Raw genomic sequence first — 24,479 nt, forward strand, 5'->3', positions numbered from 1 at the left:
AACTTTGTGATATTTTTCTCCTTTTATTTCATTGGAGAGAGTTTATTTTTCTGGCAAGGGCTATCACACAGTAAAGGGAGAAAGTAAATTCCTAGTAGGGCCAAAAGATTTCCAAATGCTAGATTCTGTATTTAAAATTTGACTTTAGCAAAGTTGTATATATATATACACACTTAATAGTTTTGTCAAAAATACATGAGAAACGGCAGTCTCCTCTTCCACCCTTTGCTACTTTTCTGACCCATTCCTTAGAGGGAACCATATTTTTGTCAATATTAATATTTTGTCATTATCTAATTTATTAACATAAGGCATTATCTAGAACTTCCTGTTATGGTAGACAAGGAGTTTACCTCTCTTAGTATCACCTTTCACCCTAAATCATAATATGGATATATAAAATAATAATTTTTGGCCAATTGTCAATATTTATATTACTATGATAATATAATTATTGTTTACTGCAAAGGTCAAATAATGTACTATGATTATATTTCCTTTCTTAAACAAGCTTTTGTTTTCCTTGAATTTGTAAATGCTTCTTTTTTTATTTGCTTAGTCTTCTATGTAAACTTACCTTTAATTCTTTTCACATGCCACATGAAATCTGTCTGTTATGTAAGTATTGATGTTATTTTCCAATTGCCTAAACCCACCTATTGATACTCTTTACATATTCCATTTTCTTTTGGACTTCTCCCTTTGAACTGGTTATTTTTTAGGCCTGCTACATGGTTGTTACCTTGGGACTGGTCTTCATTGCTCTTCTATGTTTAATTCACTGTTTTCCTGGATCCCTTGCCTGTTTTTTTTTTTTTTTTTTTTTCTTTTTTCTTAGTTTACTCCTTTGTTTTGCTGGAGCACATGTAGAAACTTTTAAAGAAAGGATGCACTGGATATAATTTTCAAAATTCTTTCAAGGCTGAATGTCTTTGTGTTTTACTTCTACACTTGTTTGGTTTGTCTGAGGATAGAATGCTAGGTTGAAAATTAGAATTTTGAAGACATTATCTTCTAGCTTCGAGGTACTTTTGAAAAGTCTGATCCTAGTCTGCTCTACACATTGTTGGAAAAACAAAAAATAGAAAAATCCCTGGACCCTGCTGTCAAACACCTTACATTTTAATTGGGCAAATACGACATTTGCATAATTTTGAGCAAGAGAAAGTGTTGAGTCCTGTAAAAGAGATAAAGATAGAGTGTTATAGGAGTTCAGAATTCATACGTCACGTTCAGTCAAAGAGATCAGGGAAGAAGACACTCTGAGGGTGTATTCTTGAGCTGGGTCTAAAGGATGGATATGCAGAATGGAGAGAGGGCATTCTAGATAGAGGAAACAGTACAGGACAGATAGAGGGGAAAGTAAAAGGAAAAGTATAGAGCATCTTTGGGGAATAACTAACAATTTGGGAGTTTGATGCAGTACAGTTGATTGTAAGGTTGGAATGCTAAGTTTAGGTCAATTTTAAGAGGTCTGAATGCCCTAATGATGTTGCTAATAATGACAATGATAGCAGCTGACATTTATTGAGCATTTACTATTTGCCAGTCATTCTTCAAAATGCTTTATATGAATTAACTCACTTAATAGTCACTACCATATGATACAGATGCTATTATTGTTACCATTTTACAATTGAGGAAGCTGAAAGTTAATAACTTGTTCTAGGTCACACAGCTAGAAAATGGTAGAGCTAAAATTTGAACTCAGTCTAGCTCTAGATCTTATATTCTTAACCTTGTGCAATAGTGAACATTAATTTGTAGCCAGTGGGGGAGTCTTTCTTTAAAAAATCTAAGGAGTGACATGACAGAGCTGTGATTTAGGGAGGTTAAACTTGCAGTGTTGTCTAGGATAGGCTGGATTTGGGGGGAAAATGGAAGTTGATGCCATCTGGCCAGCATTAGCAAGAGTGGCTATAAAGGACTCGGACAGTGTATCTAAAGGGAACAGATCACACTTAAGTAAGAAGAGGTTGTTTCAGCTGACTCTAAAGTTAGTGTCTGGCTGGGCATGGTGGCTCACGCCTATAATCCTACCACTTTGGGAAGCCAAGGTGGGAGGATCGCTTGAGGCCAGAAGTTTGAGACCAGGCTGAGCAACATAGTAAGTTCGTGTCTCTACCAAAAAAAAAAAAAAAAAAAAAAATTAGCCAGGCATGGTGGCGTGTGCTTGTAGTCACAGTTAATAGGGAGACTGAGGCAGGAGCATCGCTTGAGCCCAGGAATTTGAAGTTTCAGTCGGCTATGATGACACCACTGCACTCTAGCCTGAGCAACAGAGTGAGACCCTTTCTAAATAAATAAGTAAACAAATAAGCTAAATAAAAATAAAATAAAATTAGTGTCAAATATCACAGTAATATTTCATTCTAAAAATGGGCAAAGTGGTAGGCAAAAAGAGAACGAAAATAGCAGATTTTTGCCGTTTGAAAATTTGTCAAAGATTTCAGTGAGATATTACCCATAATTGATATTTGCCTGCCTCATTTAATTTGAAATGATTAATTACTAAACTTTTAATCTAGAATTTTTGTTTTAATATTGTGAAAGTTAAGTGTACATGTTGAAAGAATGAAAATGGCATCACTATTTCGATTTTCTTAGAAATAAATGGTTTGATGTCACAAAATTTCAATTGTCCTGTTACATGATTTCTAATTCTTTAAAATTAAGTTTAGGCATATTTTACATGTGAAATTAAAGGTATCTTTTAAATGCTTTGCATTTTGGTTACTGCTGCCATGCGGATGCAGGCGCACATTCAGGGGAGTTCATATATGGCTTGGAAAACTTTGTTTACAAGGACATCAAGCCTGGTGGGTATGCATGGTTAATTGTATTCAACTATATAAGAATTATATTCTTATCCATACTTGTGCTTTTAGTGGAGTCCATTTGATGATGTGCTATCCTTTTAGAAAATATGGAAATGTAATTTGTGTTTTTTCCTATTACCATCATTTCCTTTTCCCCATTTCTGTATTCATTTATTCATTTATTAAATATTTGAGGGTCTTCTTGTGGCAAGCACTATGCTGGATGCTGGTGTTCATGAAGTAAACAAACACAATTCACTCTGCCCTTATAAAGCTTAGAATTTGATCTACTGATAAGTTTCAAATTCAGACTGCCTTTTTAACTTTAGTTCTATAGTACAGTAGGTTCTTAGTTAAATAATTTCTCCTATAGCAGTGTCTTCAAATTTGTAAAAGCAATAAAATGGAACCTTCTTTTTTTTTTTTTGAGTGAGACTTTATTCAGAACCTTGATGGGAGGTGCTCTTCTGAGCTTCTCATATCCTCCTTGATTTGTTTCACTTTTGTAGTAGCTCTGGAAGCACCTTTGGACCACTGTCCTTACAGCATATTGAAATTTGAAGCTTCACAAAAGGCAAATTGAAGGCTGTTTGCTTGAGGATTTACAATAGGATTCTTTTATATATTAGGAAATCCACAAAATGTATTAAAGTAATATTTTTTAATATTTTAAATGATTTATTAAACTTTATATAACACTTCAGGAATAAACTGAACCACACTTACAATTTGTTTTGATTAAATTATAAGTCTGTGCCTCAAAATATAAACAGTAAACCTCATGTAAGAATTACCTCTGTAGTGAAAAATTTCTTTAATATGTTGGGTCTTTATGACAAATAGAAGAATTTGCATGGCAGCTTTCACAGCATTAAGTGAAATTACCCTGAAAGCAGTTTTCCTTCTATCAAATACATTCCTTTAGTAAGTGTGGCTGACTAACTGTGTTAATTTTTCTTACAGTTACTTTGTTTAATGTAAAAGATAGCATGAAGATATTCATGTTTCACTGTCCAATTTTGTAGGTTATAATTGAACCAGCTTTCTGTAGTCTGGGCAACATTGTTAAAAAATAGCAAACTATAATAGTCATGATAAAGACAATCCTTAATTGATTCAGGTTTTTTTTTTTTTTTTTTTTTTTTACGTGCATTAGCCTGGATTAAAAATGAGGTCTAGAATGCTGATGTTTCTGAATTGAGAATAATTTTGTTGATGACATCTTCATTCATTTGGCTAAGACTTCATGTGTGCATCATGATTATTTCCTCTTTTCAATTTCTGAGTGTATATTCGTTCCTCTTTTGATGTTAGTTTCTTTTTTTATTCTACAGCAGTGATTGTCAAAAAGTCAAAACTATTTTCATAATCATACTAAGGCATTATTGATTTTTCACTATGTTGACATTTGCATTGCTGGTGCAAGAGCATTGATGTGTAAAATTGCTTTGCTGACTTCCTTAGCATGATTCGAGGCAGTGATACCAAACTGTACTGGTAGTCATTGTATTCTTCATTACCATGCATTCACAGTAAAAAAAAAAAAAAAAGTGCCAGTTTTACATAAGAACTTCCTTGATGAAGTAGGAAATTCTTTATCTTAATAAACTTCAATTTTTGAGCACATACCTCTTTAATATTTTGTGCAACAAAAGAGGATGTATGCATAAAGCATTTATGCTTACTGAAGTAGAGCGACTGTCTAAAGGAAAAGTATTTATGCAGTTGTCTGAGTCGTGAGCTGAACTAGTTGCTTTTTTTTTGTGGAATACTGTTTTTACTTTGAAGAATGACTGACAGACTATCATTATTCAAATTTGAGTGTTTGGTAGATATTTCAACAAAACAAACAAGAGTTTACTTCAAGTAAAAAAACAACTTGCAATATTTGTTGCCAGTGATAAAAGTTGAGCTTCTGAACAAAAATCAGAATTTTGGAAAACTTGTACTTATCACCTTGAGCTTCACGGCTTCCCAGTAGTATACTTTAAGACTTTTCTGATGAGATTGGTTTGTGTTCTTAATAAATGTGACTCTTGATACTAAATAATGAAAAGACTCAACATTTGGAAGATTTTTCTAATTCAGTAAAGTAATATTTCCATATTATCAATGCATACATATGTAAAAGGTCCACTTAAAGTACAAGGTGGACCATTGATTTTAATTTGGATGAAAAATTTGGTGATAGGGTTTGAGAGTCCACAATGCAATTACCTTTAAAAAACTTCCACTTGTTGAGTTTGCATGTAGTATCCATAATTAAATGAAAAGACCATGAAAATGCACCTCCTTTTTCCAATTACATATCTATAGTGAGATCATATTTTTATCATATATTTCAATTAAAACAGACTATCTCAACAGATTGAAGGCAGAAGCAGATACACTAATCCAACTGTCTTTTTACTAAGTCAGATGTTAAAGAGATTTGTAATGAAGTAAAACATGCTGCTCTTCTCACTACAATGTTTTGTTTGGAAAATATAGTTATTTTTCATAACTGTATGTTATCTGTTATATAATGGTTTATTATTTTTAAATAAATTAATGCTTTAAAATTTTTTCAGTTTTGATTTCCAGCATGGTAAATTTTAAATAGTTATAACCCACACACATAAAAAGGTGTTTAGACTTTAAGTTTTAAGTGTGTTAAAAGGGTCCTGAGTCCAAAATGTTTGAGAACCACTTTTAAAGTATAATTGAGAATCATGAATTTATTCATTGAATTAATTATAATCTTTCTCTAAAGAACTATGCAGCACTCAGATTAGAGTTGAAACTGTTTAGAGAGGTTTAAACATGGTGCATCTAACACTGAGATCAAAGACAGAACATGGGGCTAGAACAAATGTGAAACCAGAAAGATAATTGATTAGGTAAGAAGAGACTCTAAACCCAGACAGCTGAACTTCTGTCTCTGAAAGCTATTGAATCTGAGTGGAATGGTTTTTAGGGTTAGTCTGGCTTTCTTACTTGTTTCAAATGGTATTTCTCTGAGGATCCATTCTTTTTCTGTATGTTTAATTTATGAACGAACAGTCAGGGACCATCATTGTGGCAAGAAATACTGGTAATAGCACTATCTGCATTCTGCTGTATGTTTATTAAATATTTTCTTCTTGAAACACAGGGTTTTATTCTTGTAATCCAAGATTTGGTTCTTAATTTTTTTAGTGGCAGGACAATTTGCTTTGAACTATCAAGGAAGAACAAATTAAAAATTTCAAGCTATCTTTCACATATATTCTCTCATATATTACATTGAGTTTATATATTGTGCTATAATGTTCACATGTGGGTTTTTTGAATTATTTGAACAGATAAGTACTGTGTGCTTTGCACCCAGATATTAGGATAATGTCTGCCCTAATGAAGCCTCCTGCCTGATGGCAAGATAATTATGCAAACACTTCAAAAACAGTATAGTCACTGTTAAATGGAATTCTATGTAAGATATAGGCCCTGGAGCTGCTTAGAGGCCTTCCTATTGAAGGAAGGCTTCATACTGGAAGTAGTGCTGGACCTGAGATTTAGAAGCCCCTAGGAGTTTGCCTGATGAAGAACTTCAGGGAGGGCAACCCAAATTCAGGGAATGACATGTGTTAGAGGCATTAGGCATTAGAAGGTATGGTTTCTTTTTGAAAGTATCAATAGTGTTTCTGTAGTATCCAGTGCAAGGATGAGTGGTAGGAGATAGAACAGGACAGGGAGATAGGGGTCAGATCATAAAAGGACCTTCTGTGTCATGCAAACTCATTTTTATTTTAATGGGCAGGCTGCAGAGAATCTTTGAATAATTTTGAGCAGCCGATTAACAGGCTGTGATTAGAATTTTAGAAGACATCAATCTGGTAGCAGTGTAGAAGGACCTGTAGTAGGAGGTGAGGATGGAGACTTGAGGCTGTTAGACTGCCTCAGGAGTTTAGACTAGACGTGATGCCTTGTAGGCAGTTGCTTATGAAGATTTGTAAGTTGCATAGGACAGGTGTTAGACCAAAATGTGGTGAGGCAGTGTCAAATAAGAGGATGAGGTTTTAAAGGAATTACTAAGCTAACCCAGCATATAGTTCCATGTACATGGTATACTCTTTTTACATTTCTTATATCCTTCAGTTATTAAATAATTTGCTTGTGAGGCATATCATCCAAAGGAAGTCATCTGTCAGCAATCTACCCTTTCATTTCATTTGTGTTCCTATGTTCGTACCATACATTTATCAAAACCTTTCTCTGAAAGTTTTATAATCTGTCATTGTTACATCTCCAGTATTTTGGCAGCATTGAAATTAAACTGAATGTTTGTATTGTAAAGTCATTAATATTACAAAGGGCATTGAGAAATGGATATTTTTCCAATTTTAGTATAATTGTGCCTACTAAGTTATTTTCTAGATTACCAAAGGTTATTCTTTACTAAAGAAGGTTTGTGAATTTGTGTTTGTATTGAAATAGTAGGTCAGTTTAGAATAAGGTAAGGGGAGTTGTACCAAAATTTGCTGTCAGGAAGAATTCTCTTATTTTCTTTTCTGTCCTCTTGTCTGCTAACTTGAATTTTATCCTTTTCTCACTAAAATGCTTCCACTGAGAAGGACGTAAACGTAAAAAGCACAAAAAACATTTTAAGAAACATTTTAAAGGTCTTGATCGCTCAAAAGGTAGGTAAAAGTAGTTTTTATGCCATGTGTTGTTTATACACATTGCCACTTGATTTCTGTCTTGGAAGGTAAAATGAATGTTAGATTATAGTATAACTTCAAAAATAAGTTTTAAGTTGGAAATGCATATTAAAATCTAAACTAAATCTGAAATAAAACAAAGACACTAGAATAGGCTATAATTTCTATTGAGTAGTACCTTAGCTATCCTTTGGTTATTACTTATGAGATATGTGAGAATTTCAACTCTTGAGCTTATATTTTTCAATTTTTTTTATAGATAAACCAAAAGAAGCCAAAAAGGATACATTTTTGGAAAAATTGGCAACTCAAGTAATAAAAAATGTACAAGTAAAAATCACAGATATTCACATTAAATATGAAGATAATGTAAGTAACTTGTTTACTTGGTTTAAGTTAGTAATTAAATATGTATTTTATAATATTCTTGATTTATCTATATATGGATTATCTGTACCCATCTTTAAATCCAAGATTGATTTTTTTCCTGAGGAGTACACTACCATATTTTCTTTCCTGTGTCAGGCTAGTTTTATTGGGCATTTAAATATTAATATGTAAATGTACCATTAAACCTCCATGTGCTCCTTGCTGATCCTAATGTAAGAGATTTTTGGGTTGTCCTCTATTTTTTTTGAATTTTGTTTCATATGTTAAGACTCATAAGGGACTAAGTTTTGCTTTTTACTGAGAAAAGCAGTAGTTCCAAAAGGTGATGAAATGACTAATGGTAATAATAGCCAAAAGGGAACTAAAACCCTCGCCACTTGACTGTAGTCCCGTTCTCTTTGCATTTCACTGAGTTGGATTCACCACCCACAGCTGCTCACATACATGTGCAACAATGTATTTAGAAACCAAATTTCACTCATGACTAACAGTTTAAATTTAACTGTTTAATCTTAATTAAAATGTAAAAAATATTTTGAAGTTAATATGCATTGCTTTGTTTAAAAGTTTGAAACATGTAAGAAACCTTAACTTTTTTCATTTACTGGGGAAATTGAAAGTGTTATTCTATCTCTTCTAAAAATGAATTTATGTTCTTTTTTGTTTTTTATTTGCTTTAAGTTTGAATTGAATTAAAGCAATACTGACATGTATAGAATTTATTTTCCTTTCTTGGTAAATTTTTTGTGTAACTTGATATTCAGTAAGACATTTGTGGCTTTTCAAAAAATACTACCATCTCTATCTTATACCTACTTTATCTCTTAGCTTTATGGAGTCATTAAAATTAAATTTGTTAATAAATAAATGTCTTATAAAACCTAATTCATAAATGTCCTTGTTTGTAACAAACTTAAGAAAATAAAATGTATTCAATACATCATGGAAGCGAAAGAATTATTGTTAAAATTATGTAGAGAAAAGGGAACCCTTATGTACTGTTGGTGGGAATGTAAATTGCTACAGCCATTTTGGAGTTTTCTCGAAAAACTAAAAATATAATTACCATGTGATCCAGCAATCCTATGTCTAGGAACAGTAGTCACCCCTTATCTGTAGTTTTGCTTTCTGTGGTTAGCAAGTTAGTTACCCACGGTCAACCTCAGCCTGAAAATATTAAATGGAAAATTCCAGAAATATTAATAAATAACAGATAAGTTTTAAATTATGAGATATTCTGAGTAGCATGATGAAATTTCCTGCCATCCTGCTCTGTTCCACGTGGGACATGAGTCACCCTTTGTCCATTGTATCCACATGATGTATGCCGTTAGTCAACTCAGTAGCCTTAGTAGCCATCTGAGTAATCAGATCAGTTATCAGATTGACTGCTGTGGTATCGCAGTGCTTGTGGTCAAGTCATCCTTACTGTACTTAATAATGGCCACAAAGTGGAAGAGTAGTGATGCTGGCATATTGTTATAATTGTTCTATTTTATTATTAGTTAGAAATCAGTATGCTGAAGAGATTATCTGCACTCTCATGTTCATTGCTGTATTATTCTCAATAGCCAAGATATGGAAACAGCTGAAGTGCCCATCAATGGATAAAGAAAATGTGGGATATACAAACAATGGAATACTATTCAACCATAAAAAGAAAGCAATTCTGTCATTTACGAAAATACAGATGAAACTAGAGGACATTACGTGGAGTGAAATAAGCCAGGCACAGAGAGACAAATACTGAATGATCTCATTTATGTAGAATCTAAGAAGTTGAACTCACAGAAGTAGAGAGTAAAATGGTGGTTACCAGGGGCGGAAGGAAGGAGAAGATTGTGGCCAAAGGGTACAAAGTTTCACTTTGTGGTCAGGAGGAATAAGTTCTGGTGATCTATTTCATAGCATGGTACCTATGGTTAATAATAATATATTGTATATTTCAAAATTGCTAGAAGAGTGGATTTTAAATGTCTTACCACAAAGAAATGATGAGGGATATATTAATTAGCCAGATTTGATCATTCCACAGTGTATATATGTATTAAAACATCATATTGTATTCCATAAATATATACAATTATTTTTCAATTAAAAATAAAATTATAAAAAACAATAACAAAAAGTAATGGTATGTTATTGAATAAGAACCTCAGTTTGAACTTAAACTAAATTTTAACTGAGCAAATACAATTAGACAGGTACATTATTTCTCTCCCTTTATAAAAACAAATACATAGGTACACAGAAGAGGGATAAATAACATCAATCACATTTAAATTGGTGTCAGAGACAAAAGAAAATAATCTAAAAGAAAATTAAGTGCAAAGGATTCTTAAATTATGCTTCTTTCAATGTAATTACCTTAATTATTGTATATATTAATAGGAAGATAATGAGAAATATAGTGTAAGAAATGGCTGTAGGGAAAATATAATTTATCATAAACATGCTCATTGGTTAATGGCAGTAGTTTGTAGGAAGTGCATTAGCAACTGACAAGTTGTATTTAAACTAGTGAAAGTTTCTTCTGAAATAAGTACAAGTTATTTTGAGCTAGTTGTGTGTAGGTATAAAAAGATGATCATGGAAACAAAGGAAAATGTTTTTCCACAACTCATTATGTATCTGATATTAATTAAAATTAATTAAAACGAGGCTCATAAAGCTAGTTGTGCTTTTCAGCTATACCAGAGTCTGCATTTTTTCCTATTTGAGAAGGGTCCATGTGACTAAACTCTGTGCGAGTTGGAGGGTTTAGAATGTTATACTTTTCCCATTTCCCTAATTCCCTAGTTTCTGTCAGGACCAAACAATTCTATATGACTTCTGAACACCTTTAAGATGTCTGAAACAATGACCCTGGGCACATTGTGGTATAGTTTAAGCACTGTGTATAACTTAGGTATTGAAGATCAGAAATAGAACAATAATATTAATATAACATTGGCAGATTTTGGGTGAAGAGATTATGGAAATTTAGGTTTTCCTAACAAAGTATTTTTGAGGTGTCAAGAAAATTAAAGACTTAAAGAAATAGTTCACATTTCCAAGTGTGAAGACCTTAAATGTTTTAAAAATGATTTAGTGACAGTGTTTTCTGTAACACCTTTTTAAATTTATCTATGAAGAACATCCTTAATAATACACATAAAAAGACTGTCCCTTTTTAACTATCTAGAGACAAGTCCATTTAGTCATAGTGAGTTGTCTTCTAGTAGGAAAAGAATTCCACTGGGAAAGTATCATATAAGTGTCATAGAAGTGTTATGCCTTCAAAAAGTAGATAATCCCAGCCTTCCTCCCCTTTCTTTTCCACAAATTGAACTGGGTTGTGTGACTTACTTGTAAGTACATTTCTCTCTGCTGTGTATTATAAAGGGTAGGGTGTGGATCCCACCTTCACCATCAGTATATTTTAACGTCACCTTTTCTTCTTTGGTAGGTCACTGATCCAAAGCGGCCTCTATCATTTGGTGTCACACTGGGAGAACTTAGTCTATTGGTAATGTTAGCCTAATTTAAAATTTCTGTGGAACCTGTAAAGTATTCTGAAGTCACTTTAAAATTGATTTTAGGTGAACTGCCTAAAATCAACTGTCACTATTACATTTTTTTATGTATTATCTTGCTACAGCTTTTCTAGAAGTTTAACATTTTTAGTGATGCCATTATTACATTTTCTAATTATTTTGATTTGTCCTTCCATGTAACAAATATCAAAATACCATTAGCAAGCAATTAAAAAGAAATAAAAGTGATATCTTAAAAGTGGGGAGAGAAAGGGAAGATAAATTTCTGTAGAGTCATATAATCGTCCTTGGTACAGGTAGATGAATTTTCTAAGTAGCTTATACGTGTGTGTGTGTGTGTGTGTTTGTGTGTGTTACACTGGGATGTATGTAAAGTAATTCATTTTGATTAAGTATTTTATAATACAGTTTGTTTTTCTCTTTAAGGGTAGAGAGTTGTGTTTATACAGGCTGGACATTTTTTTTTCCCTAATAGGGAGAACTCAGTGGTAGGCAACATGTTTGGGTGCATACAATATGTGAGAAAAATAGGTAAATTAGGTTTTTCTGTAGAGAAAAAGATGTGGTTCACATATACTTGAAAGTTAAGGACAATGAGCCATAAATCATACCAGGTACAGGCTTGCCTTATGATTAGTTACAGAGAGGTCCTCAGTAGAGAAAGAAGAGGAAGAAAAATGGAAGGGAGGCAGACTGGCAGAGAAAGAGAAAGAAGGACATGGTTGTGTGGAAGGGTTGAGAATGACATGTGCATATAGGGAAGTAGAGATATACATCAAGTTGAAGAACAGAGCAGAAACAATAAAGAAAAAGAGCTGCAGAAACAGAGAGTCAAGGAAACTAGTGTTTAATATACTGTTTATCTTCTACCTGTTTTCCAAAATGAATTTGAAGTAGCTTTCAATAAAAAAGTGTACAGTAATACATTAAAGAGACCAGAATCTGTTCTGAAGGGCAGAGGGAATTGTTCCAGAAAACTTAGACTAACAATAGTCATCATAAGGGAATGCAGTATATAACTTTGAGCTTCTAGCAGACAAAATAGAAAATACAAAATAGTCATGTATCTCCTATAGTCTGATAACAAGCGTACTAGTATATAAAATATGTAGCTTTTTTGGCATTTGCTCTTGTTTGATCCTTTGTTCAGACTCTTTGTACTGTTTTATTTGCTTGTATTACTGTTGTTGCCTTGTCTGCCTGGTGATTCTACTCAGGTGTTAGTATTTATGTAATGTGTTACCTTGTCTTTCTCATTTTTTAAAAATTTTCTCTTAGAATTTACCTCTTTTATGTTTCCCATTATATTTTATCAAAGACCTGTAATGTATTATTATACTGGTTACCATGTTAATCTCCTTCTATCTAAACTGAGTTCATTCACTAATATAATAGTATCATACTTCCTGTTTAGTGGTTTTATAATGATTAAATGAGATACTTCGTGTAAAACACTTAGCATATTGTCTGGCTCAGTTATTTCCTGATTCAACTACTACTGTGGCTATTATAGCGACAGTAACCATAAATCTGTATCTTTTTTTTCCATACCATTCCTTTCTTCCATTTTTCCAATTAAAATCTCACTTAAATCTAAAGTAATCTTCCCACCTCTGATCTGGATCTCATCTTACCCATGTTACTGGCTCCTTACCTGTTGTACTGTGACTTGACTCACTGCACTGAAACTGTTCGTAACAAGTTCATCAGTAATGCCCTGGCTGCTAAATAAGTTTAGCATGTGGCATTGCTGACCACTCTGTCCTTTTAAAAACATGGTCTGTGCAGTGATTTTCATTCTCTCCTGGTTTTCTTCCTATTTTACGATAATTATTTTGTTTGATTTTTTTTTAATAAAGTGCACCCTCCTCAGTAGTGTAGGCTGGCTCTTTGTTTTCATTCATACCCAATTCTTTCCACAGCTCATACATATATTAACCCAATAATTATTTTCTGAATGAATGAACTCGGTTAAATTAGGACCTCCTCAATTCTGTTTTCATTGTTCCTTTGGTTTTGCCATTTCATATGTGAAGAAACAGCTGACATTAGCTAACATTAGCTAGATGTATTTTCTTCGTAATTTATTTTGTTATAGTTTACAAACATAAGAGCACTATTTTATTACATATATACTGCATTTCAGTTATTTTCTTTTTTCTTTTAGACTGCAAACAAACACTGGACTCCATGCATATTAAATGAAGCAGAAAAAATTATATACAAGGTATTATTAGAATAAAAATTTCTTGTTAGTTTCCTAGGTACAAATACTTAATGTGTTTTCTTGGAGAAACCTTGATGGAGCAGAATGTGCTATTGGAACATGAGTTAAAAGTCTAAGGTCTAGTTTTGGCTTTGCTATTTATTGATACTATGCGACCTTCTATAATCACTTCCCTATTCTGAGGTTTAGGCTCTTCATCTATCAAAGGAAGAAACTGGATAAAATTATTTCCCAAGTGATATTTTATGAAGCATTAGGTAATTGAGATATTTTTAAATGTTGTAGAAGAAATATTCTCTGGTCGAGTGAGATTACTGATTAAAGTACTATGCTACACATAATTAAATGGTATGTTTCATTTTGTTTTAAACTATAGGACTTCACAATACTTTAAATACGCTAGTAAACACTTTGTATCTCCAAGAGGGATGTTTAGCATGTGGCTTCCCCCACCTTGTTGATTGTAGACTCCTCTCCTATCGTTCTCTTCTGGAAACAGTCTTTCTCATATCTGCTGGAGGGATCATGTCTTTCATATTCAGCAAAACATTTATAGGGTCTGTTAAAAAATTCTCAATAAATATTTGATAATTGAATGAATGAATCTCTTGGAAATAGTGTTCTCAAAAGCACAATTTAGCGTATGCTAGACTTAATAAAATCTATGAATAACATGAATATATTTTCCCACCATTTTTGTATTATTTTATGTCTTTTAGAAGTTCAGGATTGCAGTTGGGTAATTTTAGAGTAATGAATTTGAGAATAATATTTTAATATTGATTCATAACTTCAATGTATTAGTTGCTTGACCTCTTTCATTTTTCTTTTATAGCTTATGCAGCTTGATAGTCTTAGTGCCTACTGGAATGTAAACTGCAGCATGTCTTACCAGGGATCAAGGGAACAGATTTTGGTAATTTCAATTTATACCTGTAAGAGCTAACTACACTCCCTAAATTTGTTGAATATAAGAGATCCTTAATGAGGACAGATATCAGTCATTTGTTTAACTTCTGTGTCACTAAATCAAAAGTGTGGAAAATATTCTTTGGCATCTACTGTGTGTCTTCAAAAAAGCAGTTTTGTTTTTGAAGATCTCTGTGTAATCATTCACTAGTTAGTGACATGAAAACCAATAGTATTAAGTTAAAACTGCATTTATGTTTTTTTACACTCTCATTTTGATGGCATTTTTGTTATGTTGTGGTATTTCATATGCAACTGATTACTTTAAGAGTATTATAAAGAAAGATAACTTTGCAGTATAAAGCATATATCCTTGGCAAATGTTTTAGGCATTGTGGTGATGATTTCTTGAATAGTGGAGTATTCAAATTCAAAACTTTTATATGCTAAACTAATCTTAGTCATGTAATTTACTTAGGAGAGAAAGGAAGAACAATTGAATTTTCTGAAGGGGGTTAATTTCAAAGTTCTTAATTTCTCATTAAGATACTGTAACAAATAATTTGCCTTTGAGAATGTGTTTGAGATCCCAATTCATGGATGTACATATATAAACATATGTTTTTTTCAAAGTCAGAGATAAACACATTACAATATTGTTTCCAGATATTTAGAATTTTTAAAAAAATATCTGCTTCTGTATCTTTTTACTAAAGAAATATACTTGTAAATAATGCTCAGTGTATTTTTCTTATGGACTACTAGTTACAAAAATAGAGGAATAAAAATACTGATGTAAGAACCAAGTTTTTTTTCTGTATGTATGGCTGAATATATGTGTATTTGCTTTCTTATTCTCATTCAATTTTTTTGTTTAGGATCAGCTGAAAAATGAAATTCTTACAAGTAGAAAGATACTCCCAAATTATCAATGCAGTAAGTAACAGTAAAAGTTTATTTCTTATTATAGGAAAAATGTGGAATTAAATATTTTAACAGACTTTTTCTGATAAAGTTACTTTGAGAAACAGAACATATTAATTTTATACCTTAGTGATATAATATAACATATTTGGGTTATAAATAATTATTTAAGAATAGATCATAGCACCTACACCACTAGAGAATAAGAGTTCACTCCCTACACCCAACGTCCTTTGGCCTCCACGTATACTTCTTACTTTGTTATTGTAGTCTTTGTTTTAGGATTTAGGTTTTCTTTGTTTTTTTTTTTTTAAATAACTGAATCTCTGAGATCTTAATATTTAGGTTACCCCTAGCATGTACTATTGTAGTGTTAAAATAAACCAACCACTATGAAGATAAAGATTTTTTTAGGTGAGCTGTTCTGTTTTTTGGCAGCCTCACCTTTATTTTAAAACTAAACAAAGCTACCTGCTTATTTATTTATTTTTTCCATCTGTTTTCTTCATTTCAGTTTCATTCTAAAGAAGCCGTTGGTTTGTTTTTATTTAGTATAACCCTTTATGATTGTTCTCAGCTTTCATACACATGCTATTCTGTATGACTCTGGTTCACTGTTGTTTTCTTCATGTTCTTTTATAGCTCATTGTTATTGGATGATAGTTGGCACTTTATCTTATGTTCATAGACTCCTGTATTTAATGATGACAAAATTTTCAAGTACTACTATTTTGTGAAAGCATTTCGTTTCATTGATGATAGAAGTAGTTCAGAAAAATCTACGACTTCATTCTTGGGCATTTTCCATTTATAAATAACCTGCATATCAGTTACAATTTTTGTATAATGTTATATTAATACAAATTGTAATTACCAGAAGGTATCATAATTTTTATAGTTTTAACATTATTTTCACAAAGTTTATCACCCTTTTTTCCCTGTCAGTTTCCCGTATATACCTTTTTATACTACTTCTTAACCTGAAGAATATTTTCTTTAGTTGATTCTGAGATTATGTATATATGATCATTTCTAAAATCATAAAGTGGTGACCAATTTTTTTTTTCTTGAATGAATTTTGTGTTCCTAAATTCTGTCAGTGATTACATAAGACAGAGTTATTGAGATTTCACTTCCTTCCTTGTGTTAGCGTTTTTAATGACTAATAAAATCATTAAATGTCTTGTAGCAAGGAAGAGAAGCCTGATTTTATACAGACTGAATAACTAAGAGTAGATTGTATGTTTTATACATTTTTACATAGAAGCATAGGACTCCACTTTCCTTCCTAGGGATTCCACTTTACTCATTGGAGCTTATTATTATGCGGACAAGTAGATGCTTAAATATTTTTTGGTAGCGATTTTGTTACACATATTTTTGATTACTTTTCTTTAAGAGTAACAGTATTCTCATAATTATTTACAATTGTTCACATGTAAGAGCATATACACATATCTTATGTCTTCCCATGTGCTGTAAGTTTTCCAGCCAATATCAGCCTCTGCAAAACTCTACATGAATCCTTATGCAGAGATGGAGCTCAAAACACCCAAACTGGACTGGAACATGGAAGTACAAAATATTGCCATTGAACTGACCAAGCCTCAGGTACAATTTATTTGGACATTTCTAGCTTTGTTTAGCCTTGAATTTTCACTGTTTTTATCCTTTGTGATTTATTGCTTCTCTTACGGTCTGGTAGTTCTTTTGGTTCGTTATATTGAGATTTGACTCTTAAAGAATCTTTTTTTTAATAAGAGAAAATAGATTTCAAGTTTAAAAAATAATTTCCTTTATTTTACCTGATCTTTTGCTAAATAGTGGAGAATCATATTAGGCTATAGTGAATGACATTATTTCCATTTAATTCACAATTGTTGGTGGAGGATTTTAATATGTTTTTCCCTCCTCAGTTTAATAACAGACATTCTTATATTAAATATTGTTTCTTTAATTTTTAACAGCTATATTAGCAGCTTTTTCCTCCATTTGTTTTGGAAGCATTGTTTCCAAGGTTATCTGTCCAGAGTGTTTGGGTAACAGATCTGGAGAACTGGAAGTGAAAGGAAGACAGGCAATTTAGCTAATTGAGCTTTTAGCCCAGTACTGTCCAATTAAAATGTAATGTGGGTAGGGTGTGGTGCTCATGCCTGTAATGCTAGCACTCTGGGAGGCTGAGGCCGGAGGATGCCTTGAGCTCAGGAGTTTGAGACTAGCCCCAGCAAGAGCAAGACCCTGTCTATCTCTACTAAAAATATAAAAATGAGTCCCAGCTACTTGGGAGGCTGAGGCCAGAGAATTCCTTGAGCCCAGGAGTTTGAGGTTGCAGTGAGTGATGATGACACCACTGCATTCTACCCAGGGCAACAGAGTGATACTCTGTCTCAAAAAAAAAAAAACAAAAAAAAAGTAATACAAGTTGTTTTTGTAATTTTAGTTTTTCTTGTAGCTAATTAGGAAAGTAAAAAGAAAGAGGTGAAATTAACTTTAATAACATTTTATTTTATTTAACCTAACATTTCTAAAATATTATAATTTTAACAAGTAATCAGTATAAAAAATTTAACAAGATATTTTACAATCTTGCCCCCTCCCCCTCTAAGTCTTTGAAATCTTATAGACTTACAGTACATTCAAGTTTAGACTAGACGTATTTCAAGTGCTGAATAGCCTCATGGTAACCCTTAGTTAAGAATTGCAGTAAGAAAAATTAGAGAGGAGGAAGGTAGACTTGCCCCTTTCTCTGTCTTGCGTGACTCTTGTTACCTCTGAGTGTGTGTGTTTTTCTTCCATCCACACAGAGTTGCTGTGTTGGTGGTAAGATGGGTGCTTAGATAGCTTTATCTTGCTTTAGTTATGCAGTAATTTTCTAGAGCAGTTTAAAAATCAGCACACAGATAGCTGCTGCTGAAATGATGGTCCAGAGGAAAAATTTGTAGTTCTAGAGACAGGCATGTTTCATGTTAGCAGTTACAGATACCATATTTTATTGTTTCTAAGACATAGATTTATTTCACATTTTAACATATCTGAAAATAGGATATATATTATTGGTGGTATGACAGTTTAATTGGCAGCAGTTTTCTTTTGTAGTGGAATCTAAAAATTATGTTATAACTTATAATTGATAGTGTCTTAAGTTTGATAAAATACAGTATATTATTGAGTTACCGGGCAGCATTGTTCAGGGAATTTAGAGTCTCACTAAACTGAAAAGTATAATAAAATTTGGTCTTCATTCATGTGTGCAATATAATAAATATAATTTTATTTTTGTTTTAATAGTACTTAAGTATGATTGACCTTTTGGAGTCAGTGGATTATATGATTAGAAATGCCCCTTACAGGAAATATAAGCCTTATTTACCACTTCATACCAATTGTCGACAATGGTAAGTTATACTTTGTTTTTTATTTTATAAGAAATGTATGTAGTTAGGGACTCTCAGAGTTAAAAATTCTTTAAATCCATGTAATCCAGCCACTTTTTTTAAAAAATGGACAAGAGTACGATATCTTTTATATGTCCGTGTTACCTTTTTCGTAAACGTTTTCACTTGTACTCCTGCTCCTAGATTCCCAAATTCTTAACTTAGCATTTAAGACTTTCAACATTAAAAAAGAAATCTTATTTCTCATCAGTCACCCACACGGATTCAATTTTATAACCATACTGGAATACTATTAATTTCCCATAACATGTCATTTTGTGCCTTTATGATTTTTTTTCACAGCCCCATCCTGGAAGATTTTTTTAAATATCTTAATCTATTTAAGTCAGAGAATTGTACTGGGGAATTGAAATATTATTGCTGAGCTCTTAAAGGAAGACACTTAAGAACAACAAAAATTTATAAGATCTGAAAAGTCAAAGCTATTTTTCTGCCTTTTCTTAAACCTTTATATTCAAGTGTGCATTAACAAAATTTGATTTTCAGGTGGAAATATGCAATTGATTCTGTTCTGGAAGTTCATATAAGAAGATATACACAGATGTGGTCATGGAGTAACATAAAAAAGCACAGGCAGTTACTCAAGAGTTATAAAATTGCCTACCAGAACAAGTTAACCCAGACTAAAGTCTCAGAAGAAATACAGAAACAAATTCAGGTATATCTTACATATATTAGTGAGAGCTATTATTTGTGTAATCATCTTTTAATATTAATTCTTCTGCATTTAATTTGAATCAATGTGTAATTTTAGAAAGAACTGAACTCGTCTCTTTTTGAGAGAGAATTTTATGGGAAAATTGAGAGTATTTTTTTCCCAGTTTTTTCTTTAAAAAAAACCAACCCTTTTCCCTCATCCTAATGTCAGAGAAAATAAGATTACTATAAACTATTTGGGGAAATGTATCTGGTTTTTAAAATAATGTTCAGAAAATCAGTATCTTAGCTATTTACATATATGTTTATTAGCTAGCTGTATCTTGTTTTGTTAGTACAAGCCCTGTATTTATATGGTAGTGGCTTTTTTAAATACTTCAATATTTTATTTATAAAAAATAGTTTTTACTCCTTGAGAAAGGAGAGGAATCTTATTTATCCCCTTTTAAAAGATAGAAAACACACACTGAATCCATAATTTGCTTAATGTCATCTGATCTAGGTTATAAAACTATTTCTGTCACTGATTCATAGTGTGAAGAATGAATTGAATTTCTATTATACTGAAATATATGACAATCATCAGTGTCTTATATTAGGAATAGCATAAGTATTGGAGTCAAATGGATTTAGGTTCAGGTGACAACTTGGATATTTACCAGGGACACAAGTTCCTCAACCTTTCAAGTCTAATATTCGGTATATAAAATGGAAACAATATCTGTCTTCCAGAGTTGTAAGAGTCACATGAAATGATACATAAAGCACCTATAACAGAGGTCATCCAGTTAATGTTAGATTCCCCCTACAAATTTTATATAAATTCCTCAAATCAGTTTCTACTTTAGCCTACTTATTAACTTATAGAATTTTACATTCTTAAATTTTGTGTGTTTTATGATGGTGCAGTGGTACAGTGGTTGTAACATAATATAGAATGGGAAGAGTAAGAAGTAAGAACCATAAGGATAATACCTAAAATAAGTCTCCTTAAATATTCTTATTTTCATGTGCATATATGGCCGTCTATGAATTATAATGGTCTTACAGAAAAATTATTATTTTCACACTATGTTTAATGAGTGTTTACTTTCTTGGAATACTTATTTCCTCTTATTGTAAAAATTAAAAAAATGTGGCCTGGCTCCGTAACTTACTCGTGTAATCCTAGCACTTTGTGGGGGCGGATCACCTGGGACCAGGAGTTTGAGACCAGCGTGGGCAACATAGTGAGACCTTGTCTTTATCAAAGAAAAAAAAAAAAAAATTTTGCTGGCATGGTGATGTGTACCTGTAGTCTCAGCAACTCTGGAGGCTGAGGTAGGAGGATTGCTTGGGCCCAGGAATTCGAGGCTGCAGTGAGCTATGATGATGCTGCTGCACTCCAGCCTGGGAAATATAGTGAGATGCTGTCTCTACAAAAAACAAACAAACACCACTAAAAAATTCAAAGCCTAGTGTACATTCAAATTTATACTTTCATTAGATCACAAATACTGGTAATGGACTAGGTAAGCCTAGAACTCATAGAAGAAAATTTTTTTCATCTAATGATCATTTTTCTTGTTTACAAACGTATCTCTTTGTTTTCTAGGACCTGGAGAAGACTCTAGATGTTTTTAACATAGTTTTAGCACGGCAACAAGCACAAGTTGAGGTAATCATTTTTATTACCTAATTTTATGTTTTAAATATGTTAATACTAGTCCTTTAAACCTATGGTCATGGTTGAGTTTTTATTGCTTAATTTAGTCTCAGGAGAAAACAAAATGGAATACTGGAAAAAGGCCACTGACATGAGGGGAAAAAACTTGAAAAATTTTATAAACTTTTGTAAATAATTTGAAAAACTCCTAAAACAAGATTAATAAAAGTTATCCATAATCCTAACAATTTAGAATGCTACTGTTAACATGCTGGCATATAGGCTTCCAGTTTTTCTCCCATGCTTGTATACCTACTTATTTATGATTTTTGTCCCTCGTTTCTTTTACTTTTTCTTTCCTATGTTTCCTCTTTGTTCCCTTCCTTCTTTCTCTTCCTCTCTTCTTTCTTGTCTCCTTCCCTCCCTCCCTCTCTCCTTCTCTTTGTTTTCATCTTGTTTTCTTTCTTTCCAAAATTGGAATTAATCTGCTTATAATGGTTTATAACAGTTTATTGATGCCCTGTGTATATTGCTCGATGTCCTTTCATTTCTAAGGAGTCAGTAACTTGACTTTTTGGTATTTAAAAAAATAAATTACAAATGCAATACAATTCATTTTGAAAAATTAGAAAATGTAGATGAACAAAAGAAGAGAATAGAAACACTCTTCTCACATATTAAAGGTAACTACTATTAATACCTTTCTGTATATCCTTTTAGTCATTTTTATGATTGTAGATCTCCATGTATACTCATATTTTAAGTGAGATTAAAATATATACAGTCGACCCTTGAGCAATGTGAGGGTTCGGTGTGCTGATCCCCCTGCGCAGTTGGAAAATTTGCATACAACTTTTGACTACCCCAGAACTTAACTGCTAATAGCCTGCTGTTGACTGAAGGCCTTACTGTTAACATAAATGGTTGATTAACACATATTTTGAATATTATATGTATTACATATTGTATTGTACAATACATATTGTATTCTAATAATAAAATAAGCTAGAGCAAAGAAAATGCTATTAAGAAAGTCATAAGGAAGAGAAAATATATTTATTATTCATTCAATGGAAAATCATCATCATAAATGTTCTCGTTCTTGTTTTCTTCACACTGAGTAGGCTCAGGAGAAGAAGAGCAGTTGGCCTTGCTATCTCAGCAGTGGCAGAGGTGGACACAAATGTGTGTTTAAGTGGACTTGTACATTTCAAACCCATGTTGTTCAACGGTCAGCTTTACATTTGTTCATTTATTCGGCAAATACTCATTGAGTGCCTATTGTGCTAGCATTATGGGTAAGAGTTTGGACTTGGGAGTGAGATGGTTTAGATTTTGATATCAGCTTTGCCATCTCCTACTTTTATGTGATTTTGGGCTATTTAACCTCTATGTGCCTTGGTTTCCTGATTTGTAAGATGAGATTAATTAATAGTACCTATATCATGGGTGATGTTGTGAGGAGTTCTATAATGCATACAAAGCACTTAAACTGTTAGGTGCCTGGCATGTAGTAATTGCTAAATAAGTATTACTTTTTCTTGGTCATCATTATTATTTGCATTAGCATACAGAAATGAACAAAACAGACACATTTGCAATGTAAACCCATAATTTACATTCTTGTAGGAGAGAAGATTCATAAACAAATACATAAATAAAAATAAAGCAGGAAAGAATATAGATAGTGCTGGAGCTAGGCAGTGGTGATGATTGCTGTTTTAAACAGGGTGGTCAGGGAAAGCCTCACTAAGAAGGAAACATTTGAGCAAAGACCCTGAAGAATGAGGGAGTCAGCCAGAAAGCTATCTAAGGGAAAAGTATAAACAGGCAGAAAGAATAAAGTGCTCAAAGATTTTGGGGTAGGGACATATCTGGCTCATTCAGAGAACTAACTAGAATCATGAGAGAGGAAATAGAGTGGTTAGTGGGGTCAGAGAGGTAAGGTAGCAGAGGATGTGTGTGGGGTGTTTGTGGGAGTTGGGGAGGAAGCCAGGTTGCATAGCATTTTATAAGCCACTGTGTAGATTTTGGCTTTTACTCTTTTATTTATATATATATATGTGTGTGTATATATATATATATATATATATATATATATCAGAATTTGCTTCACTATTTCCCACTGGTTTTATTTAATTATAAGTGATAATACAATGAATAGGTTTCTCTGTAAATTTTCTCAAACATCTCTTATTTTCTGAAGAACAAATTCCCCTAGGTACAGTAATTAGGTGCAGTTAAAAGATATTTGCATCTGCTAACTGTGAAATAGAGGAATGAATACTGGCAAAAACATATTGTTTTAATCCTCCCTAACTTAAGTTGCTTTAGTGTAATTATATCTTCTTAATACCCGTTACAGTTGCTTAAAAATTGAAGAAAGAGAATTAATTGTTGGATACAGTAGACAAAGAAGGATGACTATGAAAGAGAAGGCAATTAGAGTCATCCAAGATGGGTGGTTTTTCATTGTAGTGGAAAGTGCAAAGGGCCAGAGAGTTTATAATATAGGCTGTGGATTGGCTGCAGTTATTTACCATGGGCTCTTAGCTGGACAGGGAAGGGACTGAAGGCAGCAGATGGATATTTGGGAAAAAGTGAAAGGGTTCTGTATCCATCTTCACAGTTAGTCATATATATATTTTATTTATTTTAGGTCTTTCATATATTTTATTTTGAAATAATTATAGATTTACAATACATTGCAAAGATAGTTCACAGAGGTCCTGTGTACACCCCGTTTCCCCCCCCATGGTTACATCTTACATAGTTATAGCACAATGTAAAAACCAAGAGTTTGACATCGATATGACGTGTATGTTTGGTTCTTTGACAGCTCTCGTATTTTTTAAATGTTAATTCTTGTATTTTTAAATGACAATTGTCAACATATAAGAAAGCTTTTCTTCATTATTCTTTATTCTGTTATTTTTTTCTTTATAGCCTTTGTCATTGTTTGAAATTAGTATTTTTATTCGCTGCTTTCATATTCATTTCTGCTTTTTCTCTTAAGTCTAAGATTTTCAGTTCATTTTGAAATTTCTTCAGATTTATTATATGTTGGTCACACCTTTAACCAAGATTTCAATGCTCATAATAGCTTTATCTTTTCTTTTTAAATGTTTTTAGAAATTTAGGTAGAGATTTGGGAAAGGGAGAGGTGAATGTTGGGATTTGTCACCACGTTATCTTGATGTCTCTTATCAAGATATTATTTTTAAATCCTTTCATAGTT

The 24,479-nt window shown here is 32.4% G+C and overlaps 1 protein-coding gene across 4 annotated transcripts in view; it reads left to right on the forward strand.

The window, feature by feature from the left end:
• VPS13C (vacuolar protein sorting 13 homolog C) overlaps positions 1-24,479 on the forward strand; it is a 163,929-nt gene that overhangs the window by 23,075 nt on the left and 116,375 nt on the right. For 2 of the 4 annotated variants that reach the window (XM_069483234.1, XM_069483250.1), the window contains exons 6-16: positions 2,757-2,819; positions 7,412-7,477; positions 7,758-7,867; positions 11,337-11,396; positions 13,592-13,651; positions 14,487-14,567; positions 15,439-15,496; positions 16,968-17,095; positions 18,773-18,879; positions 19,426-19,597; positions 21,191-21,253. In XM_069483234.1, the coding sequence (XP_069339335.1) occupies positions 2,757-2,819; positions 7,412-7,477; positions 7,758-7,867; positions 11,337-11,396; positions 13,592-13,651; positions 14,487-14,567; positions 15,439-15,496; positions 16,968-17,095; positions 18,773-18,879; positions 19,426-19,597; positions 21,191-21,253 (968 nt within the window). The remainder of the gene's footprint in view (positions 1-2,756; positions 2,820-7,411; positions 7,478-7,757; positions 7,868-11,336; positions 11,397-13,591; positions 13,652-14,486; positions 14,568-15,438; positions 15,497-16,967; positions 17,096-18,772; positions 18,880-19,425; positions 19,598-21,190; positions 21,254-24,479) is intronic. The other 2 variants (XM_069483243.1, XM_069483258.1) reach the window with 1 other exon arrangement.

Source organism: Eulemur rufifrons, chromosome 2 (genome assembly GCF_041146395.1).
Source record: "Eulemur rufifrons isolate Redbay chromosome 2, OSU_ERuf_1, whole genome shotgun sequence".
In the NCBI taxonomy this organism is placed as follows: Eukaryota; Metazoa; Chordata; class Mammalia; order Primates; family Lemuridae; genus Eulemur; species Eulemur rufifrons.